The following is an 18,840-nucleotide window of genomic DNA, read 5'->3' as shown; positions in this document are numbered from 1 at the left end:
GAGCTGGGCACTGAACCACTTAGGCATATAAAAAATAGATAAACTCCTAATTACAGACCTTACGTTAGGAATGACAACTTAGATGTCTCATGTGAGGTTAAAAATCTCTTGTGATGTAGCTGATGATACCCTGGAATCTCAAATACTGAATTCAAAAAGCTCAATTCTGCCAAAGCCACACTGTTTGACGTTAACTAAGTCTATAAGCTCCTCATATTGTGCCTCATATTTTGCAATGCAGCAAAAAATAATGAGGAAAAGGAGGCTCCAGGAGGCTCTTGAGGAGCTCCTACAGCTGGGGGTGCTGGGGAGCAAGAGGAGACGAAGTCTGTGGGAGCAGGAGAGTGTGTGTGACTCCATGTGCAGAGCACACAGGTGAGGCTGTGCTGAGAAGAGTGAGACCACCAAATCCTAGAGTTAGGAAGAACTTGAGATTTTTAATCCAGCGCCTCCACTTATAGCTGGGTGGCTAAAGTCATCACCTCTGAAGTCAAAGGCCTAGCACTGGAACAGGCTGAGAAGTTAAAGGCAAACAAAGAAAAAACACTCAGTCTCCAAATTCCTCCAGCCCACATCCCGGTGTCACTTTCCTACAGTGAAAACTGTTCTTGGCTGAGTTACCCTTTTGAATGTGCTTTGTCATGAGTATGTCTTGTCTTGGGACTGGCTTGGCAGCCAACACAGTATCGCTGCTTCTGACCACCCAAACAGCTGACCACAGTCTGAAACCCAGTGGAACACCTCCGTGCAGACAATCAGAGATGCCAGCTCCTCCCCACAAACCTCTCTTCAAACACTTTCTTTGTTTAACTTTTTAGTTAAAGAACAGATATGAATCAGGGGTTTCTTAGGATGTGCATCTGCATGTTCCAATTTTAACTCTATCACACCAGAAAGGAAAAGAATTCTTAGTTCTGAGGAGCAAAAATGGCTGCCTATTGTAAGTCCCACCCTAACACAGCATCTCCCCTAAAACATGTGGTTATCTGTGGCTGATGCTCCAACTGAAAATGCTGCCAACGTCATTCCGAAGCACGGTTAGGGAACATCATTTGTTATTGCTTCTGGGAATCAAATCCAGGGACACTTTATCACTGAACTACATCCCTAGCACTTTGTTTTGTTTTTTGTTTTTTTAATATTTTTAAAGGGGCTGAGGTTGTGGCTCAGTGGTAGAGCACTTGCCTTGCACTTGCGAGGCCCTGGGTTCGATCCTAAGCACCACATAAAAATAAATAAAATAAAGGTACTATGTACAACTAATAAATTTAAAAAATATTTTTAAAATTTTGTTTGTTTTCAATGGATCTTCTATTTCTTTCTTTATATGCAGTGCTGAGGGTCAAACCCAGGGCCTTACACATGCCAAGCAAGTGCTCTACCATTGAGCCACATCTCCAGCTCTAGCACTTTGATTTTGAAATAGAGTCTCACTAAGTAGCTGAGGCTAGTATTGAACGTGCCACTCTCCTGCCTCAGCCTCCCAAGTAGCTGGGATTACAGGCATGCACCACCATGCCCACATCATTTTTTAATAGGCAAGGTTATTACACATGTACTGGAAAAGAAGAGTATCAAATGAGAAACTGGAACATGAAATAAAAGTGTATAGTATCTGTAAAGTGCATCTATATATCTAACGCCACATGAACCTGCCAGAGGTGGCTTCTATCTATCTGCACAGAAGAACCTGCAGAACGCAAGCCTCCTCCCTCTTCCTGCAGCACTGCTCCCACTGACTATAATACTTAAGAGGTGCACGCATTATGGTGTGTGTCAAAGACCCAAGTTAACTCACCAGATAGCCAAACACAGCACAGGATACTTATTAACAAAGGGACCTTAACAAAATGGCACAAAGCAATTCATACAGTATACCTCTGATAAAAACTGAAAAATTAGCCAATGTGAGTCTTTAGAAATGCAAGCACACAATTTTCTAATCTTAAAGTTGTTTCCAACTTAATCAGTTCATCTGCTTTATTTTCCTAGTCGTGCTAGTTAATCCCAGATATATGGGGGGGGAACCACATCCTGATGTATGTACTAACCCTAGAATTATGCAGTCCATGATATAATTAATTTGCGCTGTGATCCTGACAAAAACTATTTGGAGTACTCCTCACATTATGTGGTCTCAGGTTGATGCTCTTTCTAGGTAGGCACTTACTACCACTGAGCCACATCCTCTGGGGTTTAGGCTCTTACCAAAGCTGCATCTTTTTTTTTTTTTGGAGACAGGGTCTCACTAAATTGCCCAAGCTGCCCTCAAACTTGAGATCCTCCTGCCTCAAGCTCCCAAATAGCTAATGTACACATTATCACATGTGTACACCACCACATCCAATTCAAGTTGTCTCTTGTCTTAATATATCCCATGATTTACAAATTTCAATGTGTACCAATATTTTGTCTTTTTCTGTTCCATTCTCTGACTTTCTTAGTTTCTAAGTGACTGACTCTTTTTAAAAAAAAAAAAAAAAACAGGTTAGGGGCTGAGGTTGTGGCTCAGCGGTAGAGTGCTTGCCTAGCATGTGCCAAGGCCCTGGGCTTGATCCTCAGCACCACATAAAAATAAATAAACTAAATAAAGGTATTGTGTCCAACTACAACTAAAAAATAAATAAGTAAAAAATAAAACAGGTTAATAATTCATAATTTTTTAATTTTCCTAAGAATTACTGGAAATATAAATTTCCTATCAAGTGGTCCTTTAACATTATTCTCTATCATAAATCATACTAAATAATGGTAGGTTAGTGATTTAACTTGCTGGAAATACTAGAATATCATTTTTTATGAGACTAGGCCAGATGACATCACTCAAAGAATTAAAAGGGAAACTGATCATAAAACCCAAAACTGTTCAGCTTATTCAAATAAAAATAATTTTCTAACCGTTCTGCTGCTATTGTTGCTGTTTTGAGGTGCTGGGGATGGAACCCAGGGCCTTGCACAAGCTAGGCAAGTGCTCAGCACTGAGCTAAATCCTCAGCCCTGTTTTGAGAAAGCATGGCTCCCCAAGTTTAAAGAAGCACTTTACTGTACTCTGTGTGGGCATGTTACTTCACCTTTAGATAATACACCAGGAGTTCATTCAGAGCAGGATCAGCATTCAAATTAACAAGGAAACACTTGTCATCCCCAACTTTGATTCCTGAAGACTGCAGAGAGATTCCCAGGCTCTCTAGCTGTTTCTGTCGTTCCTGTAAAAGTATTAGAGAAGAGTTATTCCTCAGCCACCAAGGCAGTGAGATATGGAAGGCCCTACAATATTTGAATAACTATTGATTACCTTTATAATTCAAATATTATTCTTCAAATATGGCATTTGGATTACTGCTCTTTGTTCTTTATTCTCAACTATGTACAACTTTCTCTGTTTCATGGTACTGGGGTTTGGATCCACTGAGACACATCCCAAGCACTTTTTATTTTGAGACAGCATCTCACTATGTTGCTGAGGGTCTTGGTAAATTGCCAAGACTAGCCTTAAACTTGGGATCCTCTGGTCTCAGCTTCCAAACAATAGATGGGATAATAGGCATGTGTCACCCCACCCAGCTCAAAACTATTTTAATTTGTCAATTAATTTATTTAAAAAATAAATCCCCATCAGGGATGGTGGTCTGTACCTGTAATCTCACCTACTTGGGAAGCTAAGGCAGGAGTATGACAAATTTGAGACAAGCCTCTGCAATTCAATGAAACTCTGTCTCAAAATATAAAGGTGGTAAAGTACTCTGGATTCAATCCCTACTATGGGGGAGAGGGGACGGGACTGTAACAATTGAGATATGTCTAATTTGCCCAGGCTAGCCTCAAACTTGCAGTCCTCCTGCCTCAGCCTTCAGAGTTGCTGGGGTTGCAGATATGCAACATCACCCAGCTCAATTTTCTTCTTTAAAAATATCAAATTTCTTCAGTTCATCTCATTTAATTCTATATATGTGAGCAAATGTGAGTGTATTTTACTCAGCTGTGGTCTTTCTTAAAAGCAAAGTTTTCAATATCCTCTCCTGCTTGACATTTTCAGTGACTCCTCAGGACACAGGGCAAAGTTGTTCAATGAAGTCCATGGGGCCCTTCCTCCTGGCCCATGTCCTCTCCATTTGCACATCTTGTCACACCTACTTTCAAACCCTGCCCTCAACTCCATGGAACAGGTTCCAGGCCCCTCAAAGTGTCATCAAGGGTGTCTGTGCCTTTCCACCCAGGGGTTTCACACCTCTGCCTTCTGTGCAGAGCAGACACTGGCATCTGCTCACACTAGGTGACCATCAGTTTACTTGACCACTCCCCTCACACAGACCATGGCTATGCAGACATGGATCCGGCCTTACTCATGACTGTGTTCCTACCACTTAGCACAGTGCAGGACACACACTGAGCACTCAAATCATCAGTGAATTCATTAAAAAAAAAAAGGAAAAAAAAAAAACTTGCCTAAGCACTGTGCTGGAGCACTACTTCACATGGACACAAACAGTAACAGAAAAACTATAGAGGAGGTCTTTCACTAAAGACAGATTTTTCTGACATTTTCCCCCAATGCTAAACTTAACTAGAGCTTCTTAGGCTAGGCTCATGTTTCCACCCTATGCTCTCACAACTCTATATTATTATTTTCTAGCAATGAGAAAAAGTTGCCTCACATTTCAGTGTTTTATGTTACTTTTACTGAGTTGTCATTTGGAAGCGAGATGCTCATAACCTAATATCTATACCAGTGATATTGTAATTTCACTACTAAGTTCCTCAGTTTTACAAACATGTAACAGAATGAGGTGTTCACATCAGAGACTACAAATTATTTGTTTTTAATATTTTTTAAGATTACTGGCACTAAAAAATTAACTATCCCTTCCATAGTAAATCACTGGAAATTATACCTTCTGTATCCTTCAGACTGATTTTGTAAAGTGCAGCTCATGGATCTGAATTTCCACAGGTGCTAGATTTGCCAACAGCAAAGGAAAAACTCAAAAGGGGACCAGGAGCGTCACCTGAACCCCACTGTGCAGATGGCCAAGAACTTTGCTCTCCTGATCAGTTGGGAAACAAACCTGTGCAATCTCCTCGGTTTTCCTCAATTTCTCCTCCCAGGTCACCGTCATTTCCTGGATTAGCTTCTCTGATTCTTCTAGCCGGTCTTTTAGCTCTGGAGATTTCATTGCCTACAAGCAAAACGTTCACTTCATGAAACTGTCTGGACAGTGCCCTGGAAAAAGAATCAGCCAAAGCTAAAAGGACAAAAGTGACTGTCGGCCTCTCCCCAGTGCACAGTGCCACGTTGTCCACCTACCCACAACACATCAACCAGCAGGTCCCCAGTGACATCAGCACCTACACACTAAGAAGACCACAACAGAGTCATCCAAGGAAGACTCACCTGACCCTTCCTCAACCTACTGTAAAGAGCTCACTCTCTTAAGGAGATAAACACATGAGGCTAGTTAAGAAGGGCTTATTAATTCTAAGTTCCAAAAGGTTTTTACCTAGACTCATGCAAGAGAGTCAGTCTGGTTTCCACTTCTGACGTTTGGAATTTATTCAAGAACACACAGACGAAATGTGTTCATGCTGAAAACTGGAAGCTGTTATTAATACCAGGAAGAAAAGACCAAAATAGAGGACCTTTAAATCTATAAAATTACTTCTGTAAATACAGGCTAAAATTCAACAGGCAAAAACATGGTCAAAATAGCCATCCTGCCCATGCATTCAACTTACTACCAGAAAACAGGTGAAACAGGGTATGGGGAACAGGGCTGTGGGGCCCGCTCCCAAAAGAATCCCAGACAGCTAAGGGACTGGGCAGAAAAGCTAGCCGCAGGGCAATCCTGAATCTGAAACCACACACCATCACTCAAGGCTGTTACCCCCAAGGCTGTCCTACAAAAGGAGTACCACTTGGTTACAGGATAGACTTGTGTGGGATACAGAGAAGACAGCTGAAATAGACCACAGCTACTTCAGTCATAGTTTTCTTTTTCCTATGACACAAACTACAATATAGAAAAACTGGATTATTAAGGTGAATGAGACCTCCATTCTGGTTTCTATCAGTTAACAAATGAGAGACCAAACATCACCACATGTTTGATTTCTCTTCCAATTAGTCCATGCCCACTCTCATTTTCTAAATGAAAATCCAGTTATACACACTTTCTTCTCATTGTCTCTCTCCTCCTCCCCTTTATCCTATTAACGTTTTTCCTCACATCTGCTGCCTGAATAGAAATGAAAAGAAACATTTTCTCATTTTTTTAAAAATCTCTTCTATCCAATTCTTGTTAACATCTGTATAAATCTCTCAAAATTTCCAATATGAAAAAATTCCTTCATTTATTACTCAGCTCAAATTTCTCTTCCCATAGGAAACACAAAAATTCTTAAAAAAAAAAAAAAAAAAAGAGTAATTCTTGCCTACAGCCAAGGGGAGGAATTCAAGTGCTAGCTCATCTTAGACCAAGCTGAGCACAGCCAAGCTGAGCCTCATACCTCTGCCTTGGTCAGCTGTTCACGGAGCTTCTCAACTTCTTCCCGGAGGTCCCGGATGATACGAGCGTTGGGATCTTCGTTCACTACAGCATGATTGACAATGTGCTTGGCTCGATCCGCGTATCTCAATGTTGAGAGGGTTTCATCGTAGTTGTCTGCGGCTGGGCTCACCGTAGCCACCATGGCTGTCTTGCTATTACCCCCAAGGCTGTCCTACAGGGAGGGAAAAGAGTGAATAGGGCCAGTGTGGCAAATGCCCGCAATCCAGGAGAGCTGCAGGAGGATGGCAAGTTCTAGGCCAACCTAGGCATCTTAGTGAGAACCTTTCTCAAAATTAAAAAAAAAAAAAAAAAGATTCAAGGGGCTAGGGATGAGGAACGTAGCTCAGTAAAGTACCATACAAGTGATCAGACCCCAGCCCTGCCCCCCCCCCGGGGTCAGGCCTTCAGATGACCATAGCCCCAGCTGACACCTGGACTGCAGCCATGAGAGACCCAGTCAGAACCAGTTTAGGGCTCCCAGAATCCTGACCTATAGAAACTGCAGGGTGATAAACAACTGTTGTTCAAGTTTGGGGGCAGGTTGATCTGTTCCAGCACAACAGGTAACCACTCCTACCATCCCAGACCAGCCTAGGCAACTTAACACCCCAGGCTGTGAAGAAGGGAGGGGAAAAGGGAAGAAAGGAAGAAGGGGGGGAAGATTCAATACCCTCTTTCAGTAACAGAATATCATTAAATGAAGGTTGGGGATGTGGCTCAGTGATATAGCATTTGCCTGGCATGAGCAAGGCCCTGGCTTCAACCCCTAGCACTGAAGAGAAAAAAAGAAAGAAAAAATCACTGCATGATAGAGTCTCAAAATTAAGAAAAAATATTCCATCTGGATAGTAATAGGGAATTCATCAGATCACAAGAAAGCTGTGTTGGGGTAGCACTAACCTAAAGTCTTACTTTGGGAGGGTACCAGGGATTGAACCCAGGGGTGCTTAACCACTAAGCCAAATCCCCACTCTTTTTATTTTTTATTTTGAAATAAGGCCTTGCTAAGTTGCTAAGGCTGGCTTTGAACTTGTGATTCTCCTACCTCAGCATCCCAAGTCACCGAGATGACAGGCATGTGCCACTAGCCCAGCTAGAAAATTCTTACTTTTGAAGACATGAAGTTTTCCAACTTCAATAAATGTAAAAGTTATTAGCATAATCTCTGTGTATAAACTTATTTCTTAGCCTTCTGTGAAACTCTTAGTAATCCCATTTTATCAATGAGAAGACAGAGGTTTGTTCTGATAAAGGAGGTTAAATATCCTACCTGAAATATTCAGAGCCAGTAAGTTGAACAATACTCTAACCCGGTTATATTCTGCTATCAATTGCAATAGGATTTCCGCTCCTTCACAGCTCCCGATACATACTTGGTAATACAGAGGAAGCTCAGACCTGAGAACTAAGTCAGATGACTTGACACTTCTCCAAATTATTTTGCTCTAGTGTCTGCTTCTTCATCCATTACTGACAAATTTGGTTTTCCAAAGAAAACAAAGATAAAATCATATTGAAGAAGATACATTTTGATATTTGAAAAGGCAGGAAACAGAACCAATCTGGACTTCAGGAAGTGAAAGTCATAACTGCTTATTTCATTCTTCACTTCTAGTCACTGATCTCACATTGTTGGTGCCCTGGATTTGGCAACTTCCAGAAAATTGTCACAAAGAGTTCCATGAGGCCTTAGACAGATTCAGATGTGATATAAAAATGTCACTCTGCAATTCAGTTCAACACCAGTAGCACTGTGCAGCCCTTCAAAGACTACTGCCTGCTGCTGGCCCACACAAACAGCAAACCCAAGTGGGAGATTTGTAACAGCAACTACCAAAGGAGAGAAGTGCATGCATTGTGCTTCGATGTATGTGAGAAAAGGAAACCTGGCAAATGACAAACGCTTGGTATTTTAAAACCCTTGATTGTGGAACAATATGCTTATATTTAAAAATGGCCTCATGCCATTAGGAAAAAGGAAATAGCAACCAAAGAACTGGCGCTCATTCAAGGAGAAAGTATAAAGTTTCTTGTTTACTCTTTAATTGTACAATTAGGCAAATCAGACAAGCTTTGTTTCAAATTTTGCGACTGCAAATTAAATGGACACTGGAAAGAGATTTAATTTGGAAGTCATAATTTTTTAAAGCTGAAAGAACTCTGAAGTCATCAAATTACTTGTCTTCCAGATGAGAATGGAGAGCCAGGAAGACCGATAAACTTCTCCAGGTCAGATGCTAGCTGGGAGCACTGGAGTCCTGGTGGAGCCAGCGCTGTGCTAGCACTGAAGCCCGATGCCCACAACTGTGGTCGGAGAGGGCAGAAGCCCAGCTGGGCAGAAGGGCAAGTCCTGACAGGTCAGGAGGATGCCTGGAAGGCGACACTGGAGACCTGCAGGTGAAGGAGCAGGGCCGGGAAACTGAGGAAGGGGAAGACCACTCCCCACAGAGGGAGCCTGAAGCCCCAGAAGTAAGAGAGCACCAGCACTCTGCACTAGGCTAGGGGTGATGACACCCGGAGACAGCAGGCAAGCAGTCAGGGGTTAGGAGGCGACAGGCTAAGCAGGGACTTGTAAGTGACACTCAGGAAAGAATCTGGACTTGATCCCACAGGCCTAAGGGCAGTTTCTGAAGAGATGAAGTAATTAATTTAGAAAGAAGTTGCAATGTACTATGGAGAAGGGATTGGACCAAGAAATCTCAAGGGAAGTGTCTGTCATCTAGGCAAGACACTGGAGCAGGCTTCATCAGAGAAGTCTCAGCAAGAATAAGAAGGGTTAATTCGAAAGCTATTCATTATCTAAGCATTATCTAAGAGATCCACATTTAGAAGGTTACAAACATCAAGAACACAGCACAATTCTTACGTAAACACAATGCAAAAAGATCTCTAAAGAGAAATGGAAAATCTTATAAAAGACCAGCAATTTTATGAGCTCACTGGAAGCAATGTTAGGAACATGAGATTCACACCTGTGTTGAATGAGGATCAGGAAGAATTAGAAAAAGAATCAAAGAAGGAAAAGGATCTGGGGAATCCACAGATCTGGAGAGGCCTTGGGGAAACTATTTACGTTCTGGAATACATTTCCCCCTTTTATTGACACATCATAATTATACATCAAAATTATACATCGGAATTTCTTAAAAAAAAATCCCAATGTATAATTCCGATGTATCATAAGTAGGGGCATTTCTTAAGAAATGATCTTGGTGCAAAAGTCAGAAGTGATAGAAAAAAGGTCTTATGAGTTTCTTTGTTGTTGTTTTAATTATAGATAGACACAATATCTTTATTTTGTTTACTTATTTTTATGTGGTGCTGAGCGTCTCACATGTGAGAAGAGCTCTGCCACTGAGCCACAACCCCAGCCCCTCTTACAGATTTTTAACGGGGAAAAAATGACAAAGTCAAGTATACATTCAATTTATTTCTCAACCTAAGAATTAGTTTACAGCTGCAATTACAACCTAAGTTCTTCAAGTATTATGAACAGTTTTCTCATTATATCCTACCAAAGATTGGTGAAGTCAAGCAAGTCCCCTCCTGATGAACCCTGCCACTAGAACACAGCCTCCACAAACACAGATGCGTGGGGCACTCAGCCAGGCCCCAGGCCCAACCCTGTCTTGGTGAGTTCTGTGCCCTCTTCCTCCTCTGGCAAATAGAACACTGCTGTTACCTACGAAAAGTGACTGAGATGCCCTGGAAAGCACCTGACTGTCCTGAAACAGGTTCCCCTGGTCTCCAGCTTATGCAATGGACACTCAATTATTTCTAGGCCATTTTAACTACTGTCAGCATTTTAAATAATCTGAAGCAGTAACACTGAAATGACAAGGACAGTAAAACTATTCTTTTAGTTACTTGCTTATATATTTATTTTTGGTACTAGGCCACCTCCACTAAGCCACCTCCCCAGCCCTTTTTATTTTTTATGAGACAGGATCACACTAAATTGCTTAGGGTCTCGCTAAGTTCCTGAGGCTGGCTTTGAACTCATCATCCTCCTGCCTCAGCCTCTGAGCCACTGGGATTATAGGCATGTATCACAACTCCTTTAATTCTTTTAAGCCTTTTAATTCAGGTACATCCAGAGAACAGTCATGTGTGATCAGGAATGCTTCTGTGAAAGTTGGAAGAATAAATGTCCTATGTAGACGATTTCTGGAAAACCAGGAGGTTATCAGGGTTAATTACACATTCCTGGTAGTAAAATGACTGTGATACCCATTTCCAAGTGGTTTTTAATGGTCAACATCTATTTATCTTTTTGTTTTAAATTTCTAATTATATTGCCTTTTGGCCAAAGGAAGTAATTCTGTGTCAAATTCCTCCACTGTCAGCATTACACAGAAGCAGAACCCAGGGACATGTATATAAAGGGTGCAACAAAGCACATCCAAGTGGTGTACAGTTTCAGGTTCAAAGATGAACACTAGGAATAAACTCTGGGAGCATGTGGAGGCCAGGAGAAAACTCTGCCTCCCTCGACAAGGGCTGCTCATATCAGCACCAGGCCCTTCTTCTACCTCCAAATCTCCCCCAGCTCCTGGCCTGCGCTCCACTCCCTATATATTCTCAAACACAGTGTTTTCTCCCACCAATGAGAAATGAGCCCCACAAAACTAAACCAGGCATATAAACTTATTTCTTCATTAAAAAAAAAGTATTAGATGAAAGATTTGTTCAAGGTTGACACCCTGTTAGTAATTCTACCACCCTAGAATTTACATCCTCTAAGACCCAGACCAATATCTATTATCACAGCATCTCTATGAAGCCCGAGGCTCTGGGGAATCTGGATATAGTCTCTCTGTCACCTACTTCGGCCACAGAGCCCCCCATAAGCTCATGTTCTACTGTGTGTGAGCACCTTGCCTTCCTACCTATAGACCTACGCCACTGGGGGGGCCGATTGGCTCCACTGCCCTGTCCATACCCTGCTCCCACACTTCATACAGATCTCCCTTCCTCCCTGTCCCTCTTTCCAGCTGAACTGAATTCACCAGCAAGCAGCCATGCTCTCCCCGGTACCCTTCAGCAACTTCTCCAAGAAGGTGAAAGCACATTAAACGATCATCAGTGAAGCCAAACAGAAAACAAGGTCCCAACTATCAAAGGAGTCTGAGAAGATGGGGCAGCCCAGCAGAGGGTGTCCTTTCCTGTGACTCCTACTGTCACATCAGCACCAGGCCCTTCTTCTACCTCCAAATCTCCATGAACAACTGTGTGGTTTAGTGTGAGCCCCACAACCCAGGCATGCAGACTCTGGAGGAAGAGGCTGCCAATTACTAGAAGAAACCTGGGCTCACTCAGCCCATGGAAATCACAGTTGCCAGACCCCTTCATTAATTATAGATCTGAACACCGATGGAGGGAATGATCACTGGAAGAGATTAACAGTCTTTTCCTTTTTGTAAACTATCAAACATTTGCCAAGAAAGAGAGGGAAAATACTTACTTTGAGCAGCCACGTGAGAACTGAGTCCCGATACGGAACAAATTTATTTTTGTTTTTGCCAGCACTCTGATCTGCTAGAGCCGAGATTACCAGACCGAGAGTTGTAAGGGACCTGCATGGTGCAACAACCAGAACAAATAGGAAAAATGGAGTATGTCAAATGTCACCTTTAGCCAGAGATCAACACCAAGATGCTCTCTACCTGCATGTGAGCAGCACTGTGGTCAGCATTTTGTTACTGTTTTAAAACACAGCAATTCTAAAGAGCCACTGTCCCTTTTGCTTAGCTCCTCCCCTTTTTTGCATTTTTGTAGATAAAAATGTGAGTGGTAAAACATTAGGTCAAGGTGAACACAAACACTACATATCTAACAGACAGAAGTCATAAACACAAAATAGTAATTAACACACAGAACAAGGCAAAAATTAAATCTATAAGATTCAATAACAGCCCAACCTCTGGATGACGGTGCCTTATAATCCCAGTTATAGTTGGGGTTATAACTATAGTTATAGTTGGTCACTAATGATTCACTGTATGTCCCTGTGGGAGTCCTAAGGACAAAGAGACTCCAAACCACAAGGAGCCTGAGGGAGTATGGAGGAACTGTTGACAAAACATGATTTCATAAAGTCTTGGCTTGGACTAGATAGCAGGCTTAAGAGGGCAAGCCCAGTGTGGCTAGGGCCCCTGGCAGATGTCCAGACAGTAGCACACGGGTCACAATCAACCAGACTGAGACCAATTATCATGTTCTCTTCTATAATTCAGATCAGTGGTTCTCAACTACATGGTGACTATGCCGCCACAGGGAAACCAAGCCACATCCAGAGTCTGAGTAATCACAACTACACTGCCCTCTAGTGGACAGATACCAAGGATGCTGCCCTGGAGGCCAGGACCCCCAACCCTCAGGACAGAGAGTCACCCAGAAATGCCACTAGGGCTGTCTGACAGAGGCTGGACTCCTCAGCCCCATCAGACATCTCCATGGAACATAAGATGAGCCCATGACATTGAAAATACCAGAAAAAACCTTAATTGTCCCAGAATCATCTAATCATTTAAGGACCACGATGTTCTCCATTTGGCTGTAATTGGGGAAAGCAATAGGAAGTTGCTTCTGAGAGGCTTACTTGTTAATGTTGCTGCCCTCCTTTAGCCGGTCACCAGCAGCTCCGGTTTTCGTTGCTCGTTCGCTGCCAGCTAAATCAACCAAGCTCAGTTTGCCCACTTTCTCCCCAGATGTCTACAAAGTAAATTGACACATACGAAGGAACAGTTAAAATGGCAGAAACCAGGCTGTCTCAACCAACTGGATTTATTATCTAAATCTTTTATTAAAGTCATTTGTTGTTATTTCAAAATCATTTTGTGCCCCTAAAAACACTGTAAGAAAACTGTACAATCCAGCAGTGGAGGCACACAAAATTTACAGACCTCTACTAATCCATATAAACTGAGTAATTAGCTCAGAAAAACAGTGCCCCCCCAAATGGGAGGTTTTGAAAGGAGTCCAATAAAATTTTCAGAGCAGTATACAAAAGACTTAGAAGATGCAAATTTTATTATGATTTGCAACTGCGCTTAAAACTTCATGTTTACCAAAATCTTTAGACAAAATACATTCTTACTAATGTAAAAAATATTAATCTGACTTATCCAACAGAAGAATCCTCAAAACAAAATTTCATCTAATGCATATATAATTTCATTTTTATTTTTTATAGTTAATATATTTTAAAATATATATTTTTTTAATTTTTTAGTATAGATGGACACAATATCTTTATTTTGTTTATTTTTATGTGGTGCTAAGGATCGAGCTCAGTGCCTCATATGTGCAAGGCAAGCGCTCTGCCACTGAGCCACAACCCCAACCCCTAAAATATTTTTAATAGCTGGGTGTAGATGTACGTGTTTGTAATCCCAGTGACTTGGGAGGCTGGGACAGTAGGATCACAAGTTAGAGGTCAGCCTCAACAACTTAGCAAAACCCTCAGCAAATTAGCAAGATCTGCCTCAAATAAAATATGAAAAAGAGCTGGGTTGTGGCTCAGTAGTAAAGCACCCCTGGGTACAAAAAAAAAAAAGATATTTTTTATATAGTGATATTTTCCTTTCTCAAGTTGCATATGTAAAACAGATATTTTATACTTCAGCAGCAAAAAAAAAGAAAAGAAAAAAAAAAGAAGAAATGTAAGAAACCAGTGCCAAAAATCTACAGACTGGATCATTTGAAAAACTTTCCTTTAACATACATTTATATGTATTTCCATAAAATAAATATATTGCTAACAAAAGGATATTTAGCTTCCCAAATCAAAATACTTTTAGTTTAAAAAAAAAAAAGTCTTCAGTATGTTTTTTGTTTTATGCTGAAAAGGAAATAGGAAACAAAGAACTTTTTGTTGCTACACTAATCTTGCTGTTATGGTTAAAAAAAAAAAGAAAAGAAAAATATGCTTTCAGCAAATAAAAATCCTGCCAAAATAAAGCACTTTGCCAGGGTGATTACTTTAGATTCTGGTATATGAAAGTGATGCTCTGAGGAACGGGCATCACAATAAAATATATAAAAATTCACACAAAGAGAAAGAAAATATATGAGTCGACAGATAAGTTCTTAATGTGGCAGAAACATTTACATATCTGACTCAGTCTACTCATCACAAGGTTCCAAACTAAATAATCAAAAAATACTCTACAAAATCTAGCAGCTTTGTAGTGCCATTCCCAGAGGGAAGCGAATCCTGACCCTGGTGTTTGGCAGAAGGTAACACTGCAAAAGAACCTCTACTGATGAAGTGGAGCATTAACATCTGCTCACACAGGCAGCCAGCAGCTAAGGGTTCTAACACTGCTGTGACAGGGCTGTGGGATGGGTTCCACCTTCCCATAGCTGGACAGCGTGGGAGCTAAGGCCTCCATCTCTAAGACTCCCTTGCAGCCAGGATTCAGAATGTGGCGCAAATTCTGTCAATCAGATCTCCTTGTTAAAGATCTGGAAAGCAGAAGTAAAATGCCCCTTTTGGCTTTTTCTGATGGCAGACAGGATCATGGAAACATAATCTAGCACATTCGGCTTCTAGGATGCTAAGAGGCAACTGCTTTGACAGAAGCGATTTCCTTATTCCTGCTTCCTGATCACCCCTGTGGGATGTGCCTTGAACCCAAAGCTCAAAGGGTATCCTCAAAGATGGCACCATCCTAACAGACCATATCCAAGTGGTTCATGGAATTATTCCTAGAGATTCCGCCTAGAATCCAATGCTTCTCAGGTATTCCAACAACTCTGCAGTCACCTAATTCTCTACACTAAACCCCTTTGTGTCTACCTGAAGAGGCTTCTGCTTCTTGTCTAGACAATAAGTCCTGGTTGATAGTAAGTCTGGCTAGGTCTTTAATTCATCTAACATCTGAAGAGAAAAGGTAAATGATGATAACTTAAAGGTACTAAAAAAAGGCCATGCATCTGAACACTTACCCCAGATTTCACATCATACAGAGTATGTGTGAGGGTGATTTTGAAGACTGCATGGGATCGGCTACTCTCCTCATTCATGTTGGTTGCAGCAACTGTCCGAGATTTGTTTCCCTCAGACATCAAAGACTCAATATCCTAAGTGAAAACAATTCAGTCACACATCTTGTTATCTGTATAATAAACATTAAAACCTGCTATACTACAGAGCGCATTACAAGTGTAACTGCTATGTGAACAACATTTGGAGTTCACATTGTGTTTTGCAATTAATATTAAGACTCACAGAATACAAAAGCCAGTACTGTCTCTGAAACCCAACTAAACTACATTTTTTCTACACTTTCTTTCCAAAAGAGAGTGGCAGCTTTGACTCAGAAAAGTTTAGAAGCTACAAATATACCACAACAAATGCTCCATGACAATTATGCCATGCCCACACCCATCTACTTGAGAAAGTTGAAAAACTTAGTTTCTTTCATTATAAAAGCAGAATTTCTTTCATTATAAAAGCATTACACACCTATAATCCTACCTAGCTGAGCAGCTGAGGTAGGAGGATAGCCAAGTTCCAGGCCAGCCTAGGCAAACTGGCAAGACCCTATCTTCAAAAATAAAATCAAAATGCTGGGTGCAGAGGTACATGCCTGTAATCCCAACAACCCAGAAGACTAAGGCAGGAGGATCACAAGTTCAAGGAGTCTCAGAAACAGCAAGGCCCTGTCTAAAAATGAAAAGTAAAACAGCTGGGGATGTAGCTTGGTAGTAGAACACCCCTGGGTTCAATTCCCAGTATTGCATAAATAGAAAAATAGATATCTTAAAAGGGATGAGGATGTAGCTCAGTGGTAGAGCACTTGCTTAGCATGCATGAAGCCCACTACTGTTTAAAAAAAAAGTAAATAAATATATTTTAAAATAAATTAGATAATATAAATAAGCAAAAATCAAATAAAAATAATTTACTTGTAAGCTCTTTACCCATGCATATTATTTCCCACATACTGGGCACATGTCTTATTGGACCTGTTCTTAAAAACGAGAATATCAAGAAACTAGTATCTGTAGAGATTTGCTACTTTGTTGCTATTACCACTCAAAGAGAGACAGTATAACAGAAAGAAAGGTGAGATTTAAAAAATAAATTGGTTTAGTTGTAGATGTTTATTTTTATGTGGTGCTAAGGATCAAACCCAGGGCCTCACCCATGCGAGGCAAGCACTCTACCACTGAGCTACAACCCCAGCCCAAGATCATGGAATTTTCATTTTAAAAAAAATGTTATAAGCTCTAAAAGGGTTATTTGACCAATCTGAAAAATCTGAAACTTTAATTTCATTAATTACAACAAAGAGTTATAAAACCATCTACTTAGCTAAGCAAGTGGCTCAGTGGTAGAACTCCTGTTTAATATACACAAGGCCCTGGGTTCAATCCATAGCACAGAAAATAAATAAATAAAACTAAATCATCTACTTTACAAGAATTTTCATGAGGAACAAAAAAGATGGTACATCTGAAAGAGCTGTCTACTTGCCTACTATGAACCCAGTAAAGGAACTCTAGCTAAGTGCAAGCAGCAGAGCTGGGAGATCACATTTCCCAGATGCCCTTGCACCTCAGTCTGGCCCCATGACTACACTTTGGCAAATAAGATGTAAAGTATAATAGAGACTATCTGGGCCACTCTCCTTAAAAGGAGTGGCTTGCCATCATATCCTGGTTCTAAGATTTGTCTTCAACTATGAGAACATGGCCGTTACATCTCTCTATGTGGGGTGGGGAAGAATCCAGGTCCCTAATAACACCTTGGAGCCACCAAACCAGCCTCTACCTCCAGACTTCTTTTACATGAAAACGTTATTTAAATAACCATTCGTTCCTCCACTCTGATGTATACTGAGAGCATCTACCTTAAGCCAGGTACTTTCTGGACACTGAGGATAAATAATGAATAAAACAGATAATAACCCACACTTCAAAATATTAAATCCTGGGCTGCGGTTGTGGCTTAGTGGTAGAGTGCTTGCCTAGCACGTGTGAGGCACTAGGTTCGAACCTCAGCATCACATATAAATAAATAAAAAATAAAGGTCCATCAACAACTAAAAAATATTTTTAAAATATTAAATCCTGTCATGTTTTTATTTTTTTTAGTTGCAGATGGACATAATACCTATATTTTATTATTTATCGTTATGTGGTGCTGACGATTAAACCTAGGGCCTCACATGTGCTAGGCAAGAGCTCTACCACTGAACCCTAGCCTCGTTACATTTTTTATGTTACCTGCAATTGAATATTATCCTAAACTGACACACATGTGTGGAAAACTTTGCAAATCATATAAGATTCTGTTTATGCATATTAAGTAAAAAAGAATAATGTTTAAGGAAAAATTCAACATGATAGAGAAAAAGCCTCAAAGTAAAAACATTAACTGCAAAAGAAGTATAAAATGGTACCAGAATAGAAAAACAACAACAAAAGGTAAACTTCACCACCAAACCCATTTTAGCTCTGTTAAGCCTGAAAACCCTAGGGCTTAATTTTAAGATCTCATCATATTTAGCCTACATTTATTCTCTGGTCTCATAATCCACTGACTCCTTTTTACAACTTTTTTCTAAAAAGTGATTATTAAATGATGCTATTGTAAATTTAATTTTTAAAACAAACAAAAAATACACTAAATGTAAGTAGTTCATATAAAGAATGCTGTTACCTTATAGCTTGTTACAGCCAGTTTAGAAAGTCCATCCACATAGGGTCCCAATACACTATGTTCTCTGACTTTCAAGGTCTGACGACTTCTGTTCATGACAAAGAACAATTTGTTTTTAAAAGGACTCAATTGTACTTTACAGAAATATGTTTCATTCAAGAAAGACCCCAAATAAAAACCCAAACTGGCCTGATCCCCCGAAGAATTTAAACCAAACTCTAAAATCTCCACTCCAAAGAAAAACTTCATAATGTGGTAAAATACCACATTACTCAAAAGGGTACACTGTAGGACGTCTATTTACTACTGCAAAGAATGCAGAGTCAAATAAATGAAACAATCCCCTTGTCATATCACAGAATGTGGCACAAATGTTAACTGTGCAAGAAAAAGAAAACTACAGACCCAGCTCAATCATGAATAAAGACAAAGAAACAAAGACAATGAAATGAGTCTAATAATGACCTAAAAACACAACCCTGGGCTTATCCCAGGGCAGCAAGGTTGTTTTAACATGGGGTGGGGGTCAATGCATTTCATCACACCGACTGACTGAAGGGAGAGTGGGGAGTATGATCCCTCCAGTAAGTGTAGGAAAAAGGATTTAATAAAATGAAAATT

At 40.6% G+C, this 18,840-nt stretch overlaps 1 protein-coding gene across 3 annotated transcripts in view; it reads right to left on the bottom strand.

Moving 5' to 3' along the window:
- Kif13b (kinesin family member 13B) overlaps positions 1–18,840 on the bottom strand; it is a 159,423-nt gene that overhangs the window by 77,610 nt on the left and 62,973 nt on the right. For all 3 annotated transcript variants that reach the window (XM_046423328.2, XM_046423329.2, XM_058572348.1), the window contains 7 exons: positions 18,220–18,307; positions 15,498–15,632; positions 13,147–13,259; positions 12,010–12,121; positions 6,505–6,717; positions 5,067–5,177; positions 3,072–3,206 (listed from right to left, as the gene is read on the bottom strand). In XM_046423328.2, the coding sequence (XP_046279284.1) occupies positions 3,072–3,206; positions 5,067–5,177; positions 6,505–6,717; positions 12,010–12,121; positions 13,147–13,259; positions 15,498–15,632; positions 18,220–18,307 (907 nt within the window). The remainder of the gene's footprint in view (positions 1–3,071; positions 3,207–5,066; positions 5,178–6,504; positions 6,718–12,009; positions 12,122–13,146; positions 13,260–15,497; positions 15,633–18,219; positions 18,308–18,840) is intronic.

Source organism: Marmota monax, unplaced genomic scaffold, assembly GCF_021218885.2.
Source record: "Marmota monax isolate L192 unplaced genomic scaffold, Marmota_monax_Labrador192_F-V1.1 WCK01_AAM20220418_F8-fsc00347, whole genome shotgun sequence".
Taxonomy (NCBI): Eukaryota; Metazoa; Chordata; class Mammalia; order Rodentia; family Sciuridae; genus Marmota; species Marmota monax.
Note: the sequence above shows the minus strand (reverse complement) of the source record. Positions and strands in the feature narration are given on the sequence as shown.